The following is a 15,584-nucleotide window of genomic DNA, read 5'->3' as shown; positions in this document are numbered from 1 at the left end:
GATTTATTTTTGTTTTTTCTTCGCAAGTCAAGAAAACTCCTGACTCCAGCAGATGAAAAGATCAAAAGGAAAAGCAGGGAACCATCTGTGGAAATATTTTCCAAAGGAAGAGAATCAGAAGGAGCTGGGTACCTGCTGCCCTCTAGTGGCAGGATGGGGAAAGGACGGGCGAAGTGTGGGCATTGCAGGCAGGGGAGGCAGAACAGGAGGCAAACAGAATCTGGTTGCAGGAGGAGGCAGGTCCTGAAATCCTACCGTATTTAATTACACAAAGTTCAGTTGTGGAGTTTTCAGCTGTCGCTGTCTCCAAGCCCCTTTCAGTTACCGATTTCCTTGCAAATGCTTTGTCCACTTCAACTGCCTTGTACAGACGCCAGATTGCTTGACATTGCTCTATTGGCCTGGTCTTCAAATATGAAATTGAAACTGGCTGGATGCGAACCCTTTACCTGGGCAGAAGTGGCAAGTCTGTGGCTAAGGGGTGACGGAGTTTACTTGGTAGACTGAAGGAGACAGATGCAGAAGAATTATGTCATTTAAAAAGCTGTTCATTTAATCGGTAACTTATTTATTCTTTGGGGTGAATTTTCAAAACCTTGCACTTGGCAAAATTAGGAGACAGCATGTGTGTATGTCCATGCTATTTACATGCATATTTTATAAATGCCAAGCAGACGCGTAAATGAAGGTTCAGCGCAAATACCCATGTGTAAAATAGGGGCAGAATCAGGGCATTCCAGAGCGAGGCCAACAAATATGCGCATAAATTGCTGTTTTAAAAGAGATGTGTGTAGATTTGGCAATTTGCTTGTGTCATTTTGCACCTGCTCGTTATCTTAACAGAAGTGATATCAAATGTACTTATGCTGTATTATTGGGTGAGTGGGAGGGCTGGGCGGAGTTCAGACTGAAGGGCCAGGAAGGTCTCGATGACCTGCAGATGGACTGGCCGAATTGGCTAGCTGCAACCTGGCTAGCTGCCAGTCATCTATCTCATCACGGTGTAGAGGGCCTTAATGAATGCTACAACGATGAAAAGAAGAACAAAAGCCTTCGTGAGCTGAGCTGCGGTGCTAGAGCATGGTAGGGATGTGCAGCAGGGACGGATTTGTCCCATTCAGTATTTGTATTCGTCGGGACCCAAATCTGTTGCATCCGTTCTCGGGGGACCCCCAATCCGTTCATTAGTTACGTATGTATTCGTTTCCCAAAAAAAACCCCATCCCAACCCTTTAAATTTAATTTACTACAACCCCCCACCCTCCTGACCCCCCCAAGACTTGCCAAAAGTCCCTGGTGGTTCAGCGGGAGTCCTGGAGCAATCTCCTGCACTCGGGCCGTCGGCTGCCGGTATTCAAAATGGCGCCAATAGCCTTTGCCCTTACTATGTCACAGGGGCCAACCAATGGCATCGGTAGCCCCATCAGATGAAATAATGGTGCTAATGAGTGCAGCATTAAAACAGTAACCAAAAATAAATGATTACATTTGTATGCCAGTGACCAGAGATCCCAGAGTAAAAGTCACACATCCTGTACCTGTCCACGTGTGTTGCTCAAAACAGCATAGATATGATCGGGTAGGGTAACCCAATACCAGAACTCATCCAAACAGCGGCATACTCTTCATTTTTTCAACCACGATTTATTTATATTTAATGAGAAAAGAATTGAGTGGGTGCAAAGGAAGCACCAGCCTGGGGAAGAGGCAGCGGGAGGTGGAAATTCTTGAAATCTGAGTTCTAATTCCTCCCTTGCTTGTGCAGAGCCCCCTACGGCAGCAGCAGGAGCCCAGTGCAAATAAAAGCGAGATTCGGTCAGCAGATTTGTGAATAAACTCTGTTGTGTTGTGTGGGGATTATTAGTCCCAGCACCATTTGCTTGATTGCTTGCAAAGATTAGCTCACAGCTAGAAGCTCCGGGAATGGCCTTAAAGCCCCCACAAGAGCAGACAGCCAACCATAGGAGGGGGCATTGTGCGGGACATCGCTCCATGCTGAATTTCTTGCCTTTGCCTTCAAGAAAAAAAAAATTATTTTACATAAAACGAAATGCTAATTAGAAGTACGGCGAGCTGGAAAACAGGGGTGGATTTAAAAGAGATGAAGGAGCGAAGGGGCAGTGGCCTAGCAAGTGCAGTCTTATTCCACCGAAAAGTGGTCACAAACAAAGGACGCAGGGTTGCCACCCCACCCAGGCCAGGCTGAAGAGGCTGATCCGCTCCTGGTCTTGCCCCCATGGCAGGCATGGAATTACTTGTGCTCAACCGATTTCCCCGAAGAAAAGCGGAGCTGCGTTTTCACGTACATAACGGGGCAAAACCCAAGGACCGGATGAGCCTATTCGGGTTGTGCCGAATGAGAGGGTGAACACTCCGTGCAGGAGATATACCACTTTGGGTCCTTGCCTAGAATTTCATCCGAAGCCATGCAAGAAAAAGAAGAGTGAGCGTACAGCTTAGCCCTTCGAGGCCTCCTGGCCTGGGACTCTGGCCTAGTTGTTTGTTTTTCAGGAACGATACACACGGAAGTTAGCTCCTCTTGTTCTTGGTTAAACTCAGGCAATTAGTCCTGCAGTAACAAACACAGAACCGGGCTGCCCTGACATACGGACGGACGTTCCCTTTGAGCCCTTAAGCGGTTTCCTCTTCCTCCGCCTGCATCTCACCTACATTTTATGTGCATAAATACTAATTGCTCTCTAAGCTCAAAGCCTCTTATTTGCTTTTTTGTTCTGTGCCTTGTCTGTCTTGACCATATAAGATCCAAGGCACAGTGTCTCTTATGTGTCTCTATGTACAGTGTTAGGTACAACTGGCATGTGCTGTACAATTAGTAATACAGAATCAAAATAAAATATGAGGAAACTGCGGGGAGAAGAATACGTTTGTGTTTTTTTTAACCAATATTAAAATTAATTCTGATTTATGCCTTGACTGGTCTACCAACAGATGTGTTAGGGGCCGTGACAGAATTTGTCATACCCGGGACAGATGCAGACCATATAAGATCCAAGGCACAGTGTCTCTTATGTGTCTCTATGTACAGTGTTAGGTACAACTGGCATGTGCTGTACAATTAGTAATACAGAATCAAAATAAAATATGAGGAAACTGCGGGGAGAAGAATACGTTTGTGTTTTTTTTAACCAATATTAAAATTAATTCTGATTTATGCCTTGACTGGTCTACCAACAGATGTGTTAGGGGCCGTGACAGAATTTGTCATACCCGGGACAGATGCAGAGGACAGCGGCAAGGGTGAGGGAAGGAGATGGCAGAGGATCTGGGGGTAAGGTCTTTGGTGACACAGTAGGCAGGAGCAGCTGCGTGGCCCGAGAAGTCCTTTGCTTCTCCGGTTGTTACTCCAGTGCGTATTTTTTTTATTTTGTGGTGCCTTACAAACCAATGGGACTCTGACCTACTGTATCATCCCATTACGTGATGCAGGTAACTCGGCAGGATGATGGCTCCAGGGTGAGGAGTCTTATACTCACTCGGTTGTAGAGGAGAAAAGTGATGGACGGCAGGGGGAAGGAAAAAGCATTAATAATAACACTCCTTCGTCCTTCTCCCTTCTTGAAAGCTTTCATGCCAGCCAGGAAGTGGGAGGTGGCCTAAGCGTGCAGACTAAGCCTGTGTTACACCGCAAACCCTAGCAGAATCACTAAGGACATCTCAGTATCAGTAATTTGCTTTCCCAGTCAGATGCCTGGGGAGAGGGAAGAACGATAATGCTAATGGGGGGGATGCGTTTCTATATCTCTAATAATGTACAGTGCGATTGTCCCGTTCTCTTTGGGTCAGAGGCTTTAGGACATCTCAGGCAATCACATTTTTTATTAGCTTAATTAGTCTTGTAAAGAATCCATTGAGCAGAAGTGGACATTACCCCCCCCCCCTGGAAAGTCTTCTGTCCTTGAGGAAGGCACAGACTCAGACTCAGCCATGAGTAGGAAGAGAAAAGGCCATTGTAGCCTTTGTCTGCATTCTCTCCGCCTGACGGTGGTAAAGAGGCGTCTTAGCACCATCACAAACCAATGAGCTGCTGCTTCTATGGGGCACTCCAAGGCTCTAGATCTGCTCCTCCAAACACAGACAAATGACTTTCTTCCCTGCCTAGCCACCTCCCGCTCCCTGCTGACCTCTGACCCTTCCCCCCCAATGGACCTTCGATTTCCCACCCTCAAAATCCCCTGATTGCCCTGGAGTCCTCTGATTCAATTCCCACTCTATCCTGGACTTGTGATCCCTTCCCTGCTGAACAGCCCTACCCTCTTCAGCCTTTCCTCATAGGGGAGCTGTTCCATCCCCTTTATCATTTTGGTTGCTCTTCTCTGTACCTTCTCCAGTGCAGCTATATCTTTTTTGAGATGCGGCGACCAGAATTGTACACAGTATTCAAGGTGCGGTCTCACCATGGAGCGATATAGAGGCATTATGACATTTTCCATTTTATTCACCATTTCCCTTTCTAATAATTCCCAACATTCTGTTTGCTTTTTTGATCGTCACAGCACACTAAGCCAACGATTTCAATGTAATATCTACTATGATGCCTAGATCTCTTTCCTGGGTAGTAACTTCTAAGATAGAACCTAACATCGTGTAACTACAGAAAGGTTGTTTTTCCCTATATGCATCACCTTGCACTTGTCCACATTAAATTTCATCTGCCATTTGGATGCCCAATCTTCCAGTCTCACAAGTTCCTCCTGCAATTTATCACAATCCGCTTGAGATTTAACTACTCGGCATAATTTTGTGTCATCCACAATGCTGTGTTCATGTTTTTAATCTGCAGTTTCCTTGTTTCTGTTTTACTGCCAGTTGGTGGTCAGCTTGCATGTTCACAGTTTCTGCTCTGTTCGGTGCAGATGGCTCTAAAGGGTTAACCTCTGACTGGGAAGCAGGGGTGCCTGGGAGTTTTTGCCTCCTGTTTTCCATCAGCTTCGGTCAGTCCATCAGGATCACCAGCAAATCTGACCCAACCCTGCAGAATAATCCTCATTTTACCTGTCTTTATTTCAGTGGCCCAGACTACGCTGGTCGCTCTAATCTTCAGTTTATGCAGAGTAAGATTCTGTTTATTGTTTTGCCTGTTAATAAAATTTGGAGTTGAAGAAGGGGGTCTTCTCTGTCTGCGAGTAAAGACCGAGTGAAGCTATCTGTTCAAGCTGCTTGTAGGGAACACATAGCGGGGTAAGAATAATTAGTTTGTCTATTGGGAAGTCGAGGCCTGATCCCAGTTTAAGAATATAGCACACTGTACAGAATCCTTCTGTCTGCAGCCAGGACATCTTGAAAAGCAAAGCAAAGCTTCAGTTAGGGGCCGAGAGAAAAGCAGATACATGACAAAGGCTGAGAGAGATGGTAATACACGTGCATGGGTGTTGTGCTTGTCCAATTTATTTTAAATATTTTGCTGTCAGAGAATAAAGGAAAGACACCTGGAAGTGAATGGGCACGAGAGTGGTCTTTTCTTTGTAAAACAAAAACTTGAGTAATGTGAGGGATAGGGGAAAATGTACTTCTTTATTAGATCTCCAGGAAAAAAAATCTATCCAATATTAATGCAGATGCTATTTTCAATTACAGAATATATTAGAACACAAAAGTTAATTTTTCCAATCTGTACAAGAGCAGGACAATCCCAGTAATGTGACATTTCCATAAACGTTCGGACTCGAGTTGAAAAGCGCAGGCTTCCGATAAGGCTTTTTAAATTTTCGCTACGAAATTACCAACAGAACAGTGGGGATAGATATGAAACAAGACATAAAAGCTATTTCAGTAGTTTGCGTGCATGGCTTCTAAAGGAAATAGAGCAGTAACATGACAGCGTAGCAGAGACAGTGGCGCCCTCTAGTGCCCTATTGTAACCTGGACAGCACTTTCTACAGTTACCACAAGGTGTCTGGCTCAACCAGTAAAAAAAAAAAAAAATCATTAAAACCTCTTTGCATACAGGCTTTTCATTTATGTTATTAAGTCTTAGGTACCAGTCTGTCACAATCTTTAATCACTAATTCTATGATCATAGAGACTAAATTCCTATGATTGGAACATGGGTACTAAATATTCACACTAAAAGCAAAACGTTTGAAACTGGAGTGTTCACCCCTTGCAAATTATTTTTGAAAAATACCCCTCTAAACCTTCATTTCTGACTAGTACTCACAGAAGCACCTTATAAATGATTTTGCATATATAGCTATGTATATTTTTTGTTGGCTAAAATTCTCAGTATCTACATTCCTCCTCCATAATTCTGCTTGCTCTCTGTTACTTCCTTAGCCTTCCACTAACCCATCCTGCTCCCCGCCACTCCACGGCTTTTATTGTATTTTCAGGTAACGTCATCCTTTGCTTTTGACTTGATGAAAGGGAGTATAACTCCTAATCTGGAAGGGTATTCAGTTAGTCCAGTAAGAGGTTATCGGGTTGCATTTTTTGCTGTTATTGGCAAACTCCAACCTCACTACTTTTCTCCCTCCCACTAACAATGAGCTTGGAACTTCCCATGAAAACTTTCACAGGATTCAGACTGTTTTGCCTTAAATTCCTCAGCCAAAGCCTTTACAGACAGGCAAGAATCCAAATTATTAGCAGAGAAATTTACCACTTTGCCATAATTACAGCATTTCTGCCTCTTTTCCCCTTCACGTATAACCATCTTAAACATCAGACTATAAAGTAGTTAGGGCCAAGTTAATTTTAAGCACTGTATACTCCACCTTTGGATTTGCTGGTGTGCTGAATTGTTTGTAAATTGTCTTGGAAACTTGCCAGGATGCCTTGGGCAAACTCTACCACCCCTCACGAAAGATCCTGCAACTATCACTGAAGTTTGTAAGGCCCCCATGGGGAGCCTCAGGGAACTTGGGAATCAGTCAAAAACAAAAAATAAAGATTGTGTTTCAGTGAAATTTGCCAGTGCAATGTTTCACTTACATTTGCAAAAGCACAACTATGAACTTCAGTGCCATTTGTGAAAATATATTTCATAGGCCACCTAAATTTGCACAGTAGCGCATTGTGAATTTAAGTCTGCAGCAAAGTGACCAAATCTGCAAAGACTTAGATTTTTGCAAACTCATCTTTTAGTCAAAAAGACTTCCTGCAATGCTAACTTGCCCACGTTTTCCCCATCACTCCTTGCTGCGAACTATGTTAGTTTTATTTATTACAAAATCTCAATTCCATTTTTCTCCCCAAGTAATTTTTTTTTCCTTTCACGTCTTCCCACTGACTTTCTCTTTCTTAATAATTTAGACATTTTATTGCTTCCTTCTCCTTTTAAATTCTGCACTGCCCATTGCTGCTGGACACCTATACAGTTATACACTTATTTACTGGACCTATTCTGTACATCTCAAATATACACCAGCTATTGCTTTCGTTTTCCACAGGTCGACAACCTGTTTTGATGACAGCTGCAAAGACATCTTTGATGGCGGGGAAGCTTCAGAATGTCTCCGACTCGCTGCCCCATCCTGGCAACGCCTTTATTTGGATTTTTCAGCAGACAGAATGGACACGGGTTCTGTCTGCACTTCAGCATCACACATTCTCTTTGGTCCCTGCCGATATAAGCATAGACAGGTTGACAAAAATCAGTCCCACCTCTACGTCTTGCAGGTAAATGCATGCTTTGGCATTTTCTCAGTACCAAAAAAATGACAAAAATCTCTCTACATATAAAGCCAACACTATTGCACGGTGAATGAGAAAATTGTTCGAATGCCAACGAGCTCGTCCTCAGGGCGATGTGAGGCATCCTTCAATGCATGGCTCATGCAGGTCATGCACTTGTTTTGAAGTGGAAACGAAACAGAAGCCAGGCAACGGGGGAGGGGGCGGAGGATACTGATGTTTCTGTTTATTCAAAGGTTTAATTACAGTAAAAGGCCTTCAGCACAAATTAATACAATCACTGTTCTTTGTTAAATGAAAAGTGAAAAATGAAAGATTTTGTTTTGAAAGCTCCTCCAGTTCCAAGCTTAAGTTAATCAGGCCCGTGCTGTTTTGGTTTTCCTCAGAGCCCCGTGCAGACATCACAGTGAGACACACACACACAGCGTGAATACAGAACAGACAGCTGAGGGGCAGCAGATCTTCATCAGACCCCCATGCAGGTTTCACACTCATACACACTAGGGTTGCCAGATGGATCCAGATTTTCAGAAAAGGTTGATCTAGTCCTGATTTTACCCCATTGCATGTAAGGATCTGTTCTGATTTCCCTGCTGTATTTCCTAAGAAAATCAAGATTCTCCGTACATGCATGGAAGTGAGAAAAACCAGGACTGAATCAACCTGTCCTGAACATATGGAGCCAGTTGGCAGCCCTGAAACACAAAGCATGTATACAGTATGCCCGGTGCAAGAGTGGATCTTCGTTAGAGCCCCATGCAGACGTCATACCAATACATGTAAAACATGAATACAGCACAGACAGATGAAGAACTGACATGACACCGATACATATAAAACATGAATACAGCACAGACAGATGAAAAACTGACATGACACCGATACATATAAAACATGCATATAGCACAGACGGATGAAGAACTGACATGTCACCGAAACATGTAAAGCATGCAATCAGCACAGATGGATGAAGAACTGACATGTCACCGAAACATGTAAAGCATGCATACAGCACAGACAGCTAAAAGTAGATCTTCACAGAGCCCTACACAGATATCACACACCAGTAATGCTAATGCATGAATACAGCATGGACAACTGGACTCGGGAAGAGAGATTGTAATGAAAGTGGTCATAATGAAAGGCAAATACATTTTATTTTGGCAAAAGTATGCAAATAAAATAAATTAGAGATATTAGACTAGAAAATAAAACCAGAAAAAAAGGCAGAAATAAGATCAGAAGAGAAATCCTGACAGTTAATTGATATTGGCATAAAGCTAGCCAGTAGGGTTGCTTTAACTAATGTCTCACTACTTTGAAAATTCCATCGTTAATGCTTTTAATAATGGTGACGGGAAAGCCAGACATAGAATAAAATGCACATGTGCTTGACTAGTAGTGGGAAACGAGGATTAGTGCCCAGACGCCCGTGAACCTTTAACATCTGGATTAAACTCCCTGCCTGTCACTCGCTGGTGACCTTGAGAAAAGTCAAACTCCTGGTGCTCAGCATGTCAGCTCTTTGAGGCGGGAACCTTGCAACCATGGGACCTGTCTAGTTGCCGCACTGCATGGCGCAGGCTTAAGTTTTAGTTAACTTGCCAAAGAGGGTGTCCACATGAGGACCCAGCGGGGCTGGACAGTGCCCAGGGCGAGGCCATGGCGCTACTGGAATAGGGAATTGCCAGCAATACGTACGATGCCCTTGAAAAAGCTCCCGAAGGACTGCCTCTTCTCTGTCCTCTTCAGGACAGGCTCCCTGGTGGGGTCCTCCCCGTTCTGCACCGCCTGCGGCTCCGGCTGCGGCTGCTGAGTGGAGGACAGGGTTTCCGGGCTCTCTTTGGTTTCCTGTTTGTTGCCTCTCTGCTTGCTGAGCTCCACCGCCGTCTTCTTGTCCTTTGAGCTCTCTTTGCCTTTCTGGGCTGCGGGTTGGCTCTCGGCAGGCACAGGCGCAGCGGGCTTTTCCATCTTTTTGGATGCCGATCCGTCCGTTTGATCTAATGTCTAAAGAAAGTGAAGAGCGGCAAGGCACCATTATTATATTATTATTATATCCGACAGCACGAACGAAGCAATGGATAGGGTGGGTTAAACGGTCATGGGCGGGGGGAGTTCAGTTTCTAGAGGGTAAATTTCAAAGGCATTTCCGTGATACCAGTGTTTTGCCCGCATCAGTGGCTTTTTTGCAAGACTGCCGCACTCGAGACGCAGGTAAACTTGCACGTGCGCTATCTGTTCACAAGTAAGTTTACCCAGTGAGCTCGGCTGTTTCCGGGGGCAGAATTAAGGAGGGGCGCCCACACTCTTGCATTTCCAAACGCATGTGTTTAACATTTCCTGCATGAAAGCAGAGGTAATTGTGTGCGGGTAGATCTGCCGGGGTCATTTTCTAGCACTTAAGTCCACTTTGAAAATTTACGCCAGAGAATTTATGTGGGAAGTGGCAGAATTACCCCTTTGTTGTCAGTTTTCAGATCACATCTGAAGGAGGGACCTATGGGGATCTTGCAAGCTCCATGCACTACGACAACCTCTTTGGATTCATTTTTTTGCTGGACCAAAGACAGCACAAGGTACGAAGACGCTGTCTTTCTCCAGGACCAACGTGGCTACTGGAATTCTGTGCTATTGGTGGTAAAAGACATGGGGCTTTTTTAGACAGTGGGAGGTGTTGACATCCAGCTTAGTTTACATTCCTGTAGATAAAAAAAATATATGCCAAACACCTTATAAAATAAACCCCACAAAGGCAACTCCAGATAACCTCTTTGAACTTTTTCTGTACTCATCTAGATGTGGCACCCCTATCGGGCCCGGCCACTAGATGCCACTGTCCCTGTAGCCCTGTCCTTAGAGCACACTTAGTGGGAGCCCTCCATACCCCTCAGTCCCTCCCACCTGCAGGTTCTGTTTGGGTGACTCAGTGCTATTTAGCCCGGCCTTGTTAACATTCAGGGATGGGATTTCCCACCCAAGGAAAGAGGACAGGCTGGGTGTCCACGGAGAGGATTTCTAAAGGTAGGATTTTTGCAGTTAAAAGGGAACCCTCTCATTAGGATTCCTACAGCACAGCTGCTGGGAGAGGAAGCGCATTTAAAATCACCATGGGCTCTACCCAGAGGTCTGTAATAAGGACTCCTACCTGCGTAGAAAGAACCCTGTAACTACAGGCAGATGGACCCTCGTCAATTTGGACAAATGGACTTTAATTAGAGTTTAAGACTCAGTAAACTTTATTTTAACACCCAGGTCTGATCCTGTCTGAGGTCTTACAGCCTCTCACCTCATGGGAAGCACCTAATGTACAGTGCACACTGTGGCACCCTTCTTTCATCATCTGGGCCATAAGCGACAGCTTCCCCCCATAAAAAGAGTTCCCCCTCAGGGATTAAGAGACAGCGTGGGAGTGAGTAGCTAGCTGGAGCAGCCCCAGGAGATATAAATAAGATTGTGTGCCCCTAGGAGTAACTCTCCTAAAAAGGGGGTTACATAGAAATCCAACAACTTCAACATTTAACGCTGACAGAAGCGGTGTGAAGAAGCAGAGCTTTGAGACCTTGGGAGAGAAGATAGATGAGATACTCGATCCCACCACATATGCACAAGCAGGCTCGACAGCCGTGGCAGCGTTCCTGCCGATGGGATCGATGAAGCTAATATCTATGCGCAAAATCCTGGGATGCTGTCTACAAGTAGCTTGCATGGTTCCGCAAAGGTAAAGTTGCTACCTATCTCGTGCAATGAACATTAATGCAGAGAGAAGAAGTATAGAGCCCATCACCAGTTCTCTAGGTGAATAAATCAGCACACTTACTGGTTGATCAGGGTCTTTGCCGTTTATTTCCTCTGCATTGGTGTACCCTCCGTCACCACTGCCTGACTAAAACAATAGATGATTGCATTTTCAGCTAGACCATTCCAATTCAAAAGGGTGTCCTAGCATCTAAATAAGCTTAGAGAACCGATAGAATGGTCACTTTTGCTTTATTATTATTATTATTATTATTATTTATTTATTACATTTCTAGATCTGCTTTATGCATCCAAACCCACTGTGTTCTTCTTAATCTGCAGTCTATTTCAATTATTTATTAGGGGTGTGCATTTCTTGTGAAACACCTTTGCTTTCTTTTGTGTCATTCAAAAAGAAAAACCCAACAAATTTTGTTGGGGATGCATCCCCTGCTACCACCAGCGCGTCTCCCCCTCCCCCCCCCCCCAGGTCTGTCGCAATAAAAAATGTACACACACCCCAAAATCGGGGCCTTCCCATCCACCACCCTATGATAAAATAAATGGCACCAACCTCAGGGCCAATCAGTATTATTGTGACAATGAGACCGGACAAATCAGGAGTGACTGGGGATTGCTCCTGCCCCGTTTTGACATTTGACCCCCATGGAAGGAGTAGGGAGATAGGGAAGGCCTGTTTTTCTTGGAAGGGAGGATTTGCAGTGAGGGGAGATGGGGATCCCACTGATCCCTTTGTTTTTTTCCATATTTTTTTTTATGTTTATTTCATTACAAATGAAAAAACAAAAAACAAAATAAGCATCAAACAAAATGATAATTAAAAAAAAAAGAAACAAAAAATTTCCCCATGCATATTCCTGTTATTTATTTTATGAAGAATAACATTGTAAACACAACACCCTTTGTCAAACGCCTGCCTGGAGTAAAGAAAAAATACCTATAACAAAAACAAACATAAGACACGGGGTTATACAAGGAGGAGTTAATGTGTATGGTAACATGAAAAGCAAGGCACACTTATCCCAGGGCCAGGTCAGTATGGAGGTCGGGCTTACTGCAGGATCATCCGCTACACGGGGGGTGGTTTTCCTCAGCTCTCCCTGCTGCCTAGGATGGACCATGTCACCACGCCTTCCTGACAGCTGAGAGACACCCGGCACACTTCCAGGTGGTGATCTGCAGCTGCTAGCCAAATTAGGAAAAGGTCACACCCTTTCTTCCACTTTCAGGCCGATGCAATACCGTACCCGCAGGCTAGCGCACAGGTTGACCTGCGGTTGGACGCGCGTCCCTAACCCCTGATGCAATAAGGGGATCAGCGCATCCAAACCAGCTCGTGGCTGATAGCGCTCGTCACATGCAAATGCCATGCTGATGAGGCTATTAGCTCGCCCCCCCCCCCCTCCCTTATGTAAAAAAATAAACTTGCACATTTTTACCCTCAAAAACTTACGCCAGCCCCGGAGCTGGCGTTAAGTCTCGAGGAGCCCCAAACGTTCACAGAGAAGCAGAAAACACTGCTGTTCTGTGGTTTCTCCCACTTAACATCATGGCGATATTACGTCGGAGGAAACACAGAAAGCAGCAAGTGAAAAAAAAACGTGGTCAGGTTAGGAAAACGGATGCTCAGTTTACGAGCAACCATTTTCCTAACCCGTGATTTACAGTTAAACGCAGGATTTGAGATCCTGGGGACTGCAGGCGGGCGTGTTGTGGGGGTACTATGGGGTACTATGGGGATTTTGGGGTACTATGGGGTACTATGGGGGATTTTGCCAGCGTGGGAGCAATTTTCAGTAGCCCGCCTAGGTGCAGTTCCCTATGCGAGGACCTGGCAGGCACATTTTGAAGAGAAGCTACAAACGCACTTTGAAAACTTTCTGAGGTGGGACCCGGGAACAAAAGTAGCCAGAGACGACGTACCTCCTTTTTTTTCTGGGGATGGAGGATAAGGAAGACGTACACAAGTTTAAAACACAATTTAAAAACTCCATTCTGCTGGCATAATATACTCCCCTGACCTATACACGCACCCCTCCCCCAGGAACATCCCTTATTACCGGGGCTAAAAATGCCCATACGTTGTGAGCCCCGCATATAATTTTTTAGCTGGCTTGGGGTGCACAATTTACAGAAAGGATAATTTGCTGGGGTAAATTGCTTTTAACCCAGGTAAGCGGCTTTAAAATTTGTACCCATGGCCCCTTCAAGCATATTTTCAAAGGGAAACCCCCCATGTAGCTTCCCTTTCAAAATTCAGGGCCGGTGGGGGTTTGCTTTCTACTGCTCCCATCCTTTCCCCCCCCTACCCAGGTCCATCTCGTTCCGGGTTGGGTAAAACCACCCGTATCACAGCCCGCATAGCTTTACCCGCATTGGGTGGGGCGTAGAGTTTTACTGCACCTACATCAAGCTGCTTTATTCTGCCTTAAAGTGGCTAACGTCTGTTTAATGTCGATAAATAAAACGCTTAGTACATCCGGCCCACTGCCGCTGACTCATCTGCCGTACATTTCTCTGAAATCTGTGCTTTGCATGCGCGCGGTCCAGAACCCCTGGTGAACGGAGATACGGATGATAAAAGGAGAAATCTGATGGGGTCTGAAGCAGTATTCTCACGACCCAGAACCTGGTAAGATTTCTCCAAAACAACGAGTCCCCTGTTTCGTTCTTACAATTAAAATCTGGGGTTATCCAGCTAATCAGCTGGAAAGGAAGCGATAGCTTCTTCCTTACTGTCACCAGCTATTGACAGAGAGCCCCGATAGCCCTCCCGTTCTGCTTACCAGCTGTTTGAAAAACGTCATCAGGTTGGGTTTCTTTGACTTTTGCCCTTCTGGGGTTTTAGTTGCATCCTTATTCGGTGCAGGTGCCTGTACTGGGGGTGCCACCTCTACACTGGGAGCCTCTGGTTCTGCCGCAGTCTAGCAAGTTTGCCAAAAGTGAAAAAGAAAAAAAAAAAAAAAAGGCAATGTAAGAGAGGTGCATCGATGCGCTGAAATCTTACACAAATATTAACCACGCTGTTGTTCATATTCCTTTTCTAGGAAGAAGAGAGTTAAGGGCAGGGCTGGTTTTAAGATTTTGGTGCCTGTGGGCGAAGCTGGACAACAAGTAAGGGGGGTGCTGCTCTCAGAGCACGGAGGGGACCCAGAGTACTACAGTAGGAGACCTTTGAATACAGCTCTAAAGCAATCAATGGCTTGGGTATTTGGTGTTCTAGGCTTTTACCTATGTTATCCACCCCTGAATCCAGGCCTGGTGTAGGGAGTCAATGCTGCCATGTGTTTAAGGTCTCAGAGTTATGCATATCGTGGATGCCTTTGGATAGACCATTTCTAGGGTCCTTATCTAGGGTCTGCTGATCCTTATCAGCAGAATGTTCTTATAACCCAATAACTTGATGGTTAATTAATCAATAAGAGGTAGGTATTCAGCACCACTTAGCCAGATAAATTCCAACTTACCAGGCTAAGCGGTGGCGTTTGCATATCTGAGCGCGTTTGGCAGCTGCCACTTCGTGGCAGGGATGGGGCGTAACTGGGAGGACTAAGCTGGATAAGTTAGACCTGCAGGTCTAAAGTTAGCCGGATAAGCTTATCCATCTAACTCAAGAGGTATTTGGGTATATTTAGCAGAGCATTTGCACCGCCGAATATCCCCCCAAAAAAGTTAGCAGATAAATATATCTGTACAACTTACCTAGCTGGCTAGACTTTGAATACAGACCTCTGAAATCTTTTTTTTTTTTTTTTTTTGTAATTTCTAGGCGGCTTTTCAATTTTATTTCAAGGCGGTTTACAACATTTTTTAGGTGCACGTCCTTGCCCAAAAGAGCTTATAATCTAAGTAAGTGCCTGAGGCAACAGGATTTAAAGTGATTCACCCGAGGAATGTTTGTGAAAGAAGCAGGATTTAAACCCACATGTTACTCATTCACAGCCTATTGCTCTAACCAGTAGGCTCACCTTCTTCAGAGCACTCAACACGCCTTAGAATAGCTTGTGTAAGTAAACCCAGGAAAACAGTGTGGCATCTACCGGTATACTACCTGTGCATCACATGAGCTTACCTATATACCACATGCATATCACAGGAGCTGGTCAATAAGTCAACTAGCCATCGTCTTTGCGTCATTACATGTGACACTGGACTGTCTTTGTTTCTAGTAATTA

At 44.8% G+C, this 15,584-nt stretch overlaps 1 protein-coding gene across 4 annotated transcripts in view; it reads right to left on the bottom strand.

Moving 5' to 3' along the window:
- Nucleotides 1–5,513: 5,513 nt before the first annotated feature.
- The window catches only part of BCAS1 (breast carcinoma amplified sequence 1), a 93,649-nt gene continuing 83,578 nt past the window's right edge, over nucleotides 5,514–15,584 (bottom strand). For 3 of the 4 annotated variants that reach the window (XM_029611927.1, XM_029611929.1, XM_029611928.1), the window contains 4 exons: nucleotides 14,196–14,333; nucleotides 11,471–11,536; nucleotides 9,355–9,660; nucleotides 5,514–7,580 (listed from right to left, as the gene is read on the bottom strand). In XM_029611927.1, coding sequence (XP_029467787.1) covers nucleotides 7,506–7,580; nucleotides 9,355–9,660; nucleotides 11,471–11,536; nucleotides 14,196–14,333 — 585 coding nt within the window. In that variant the 3' untranslated portion in view covers nucleotides 5,514–7,505. The remainder of the gene's footprint in view (nucleotides 7,581–9,354; nucleotides 9,661–11,470; nucleotides 11,537–14,195; nucleotides 14,334–15,584) is intronic. The other variant, XM_029611930.1, reaches the window with a different exon arrangement.

Source organism: Rhinatrema bivittatum, chromosome 8 (assembly GCF_901001135.1).
Source record: "Rhinatrema bivittatum chromosome 8, aRhiBiv1.1, whole genome shotgun sequence".
NCBI lineage: Eukaryota > Metazoa > Chordata > Amphibia > Gymnophiona > Rhinatrematidae > Rhinatrema > Rhinatrema bivittatum.
The sequence above is the reverse complement of the archived record's forward strand: the minus strand, read 5'-3'. Positions and strand labels throughout refer to the sequence as shown.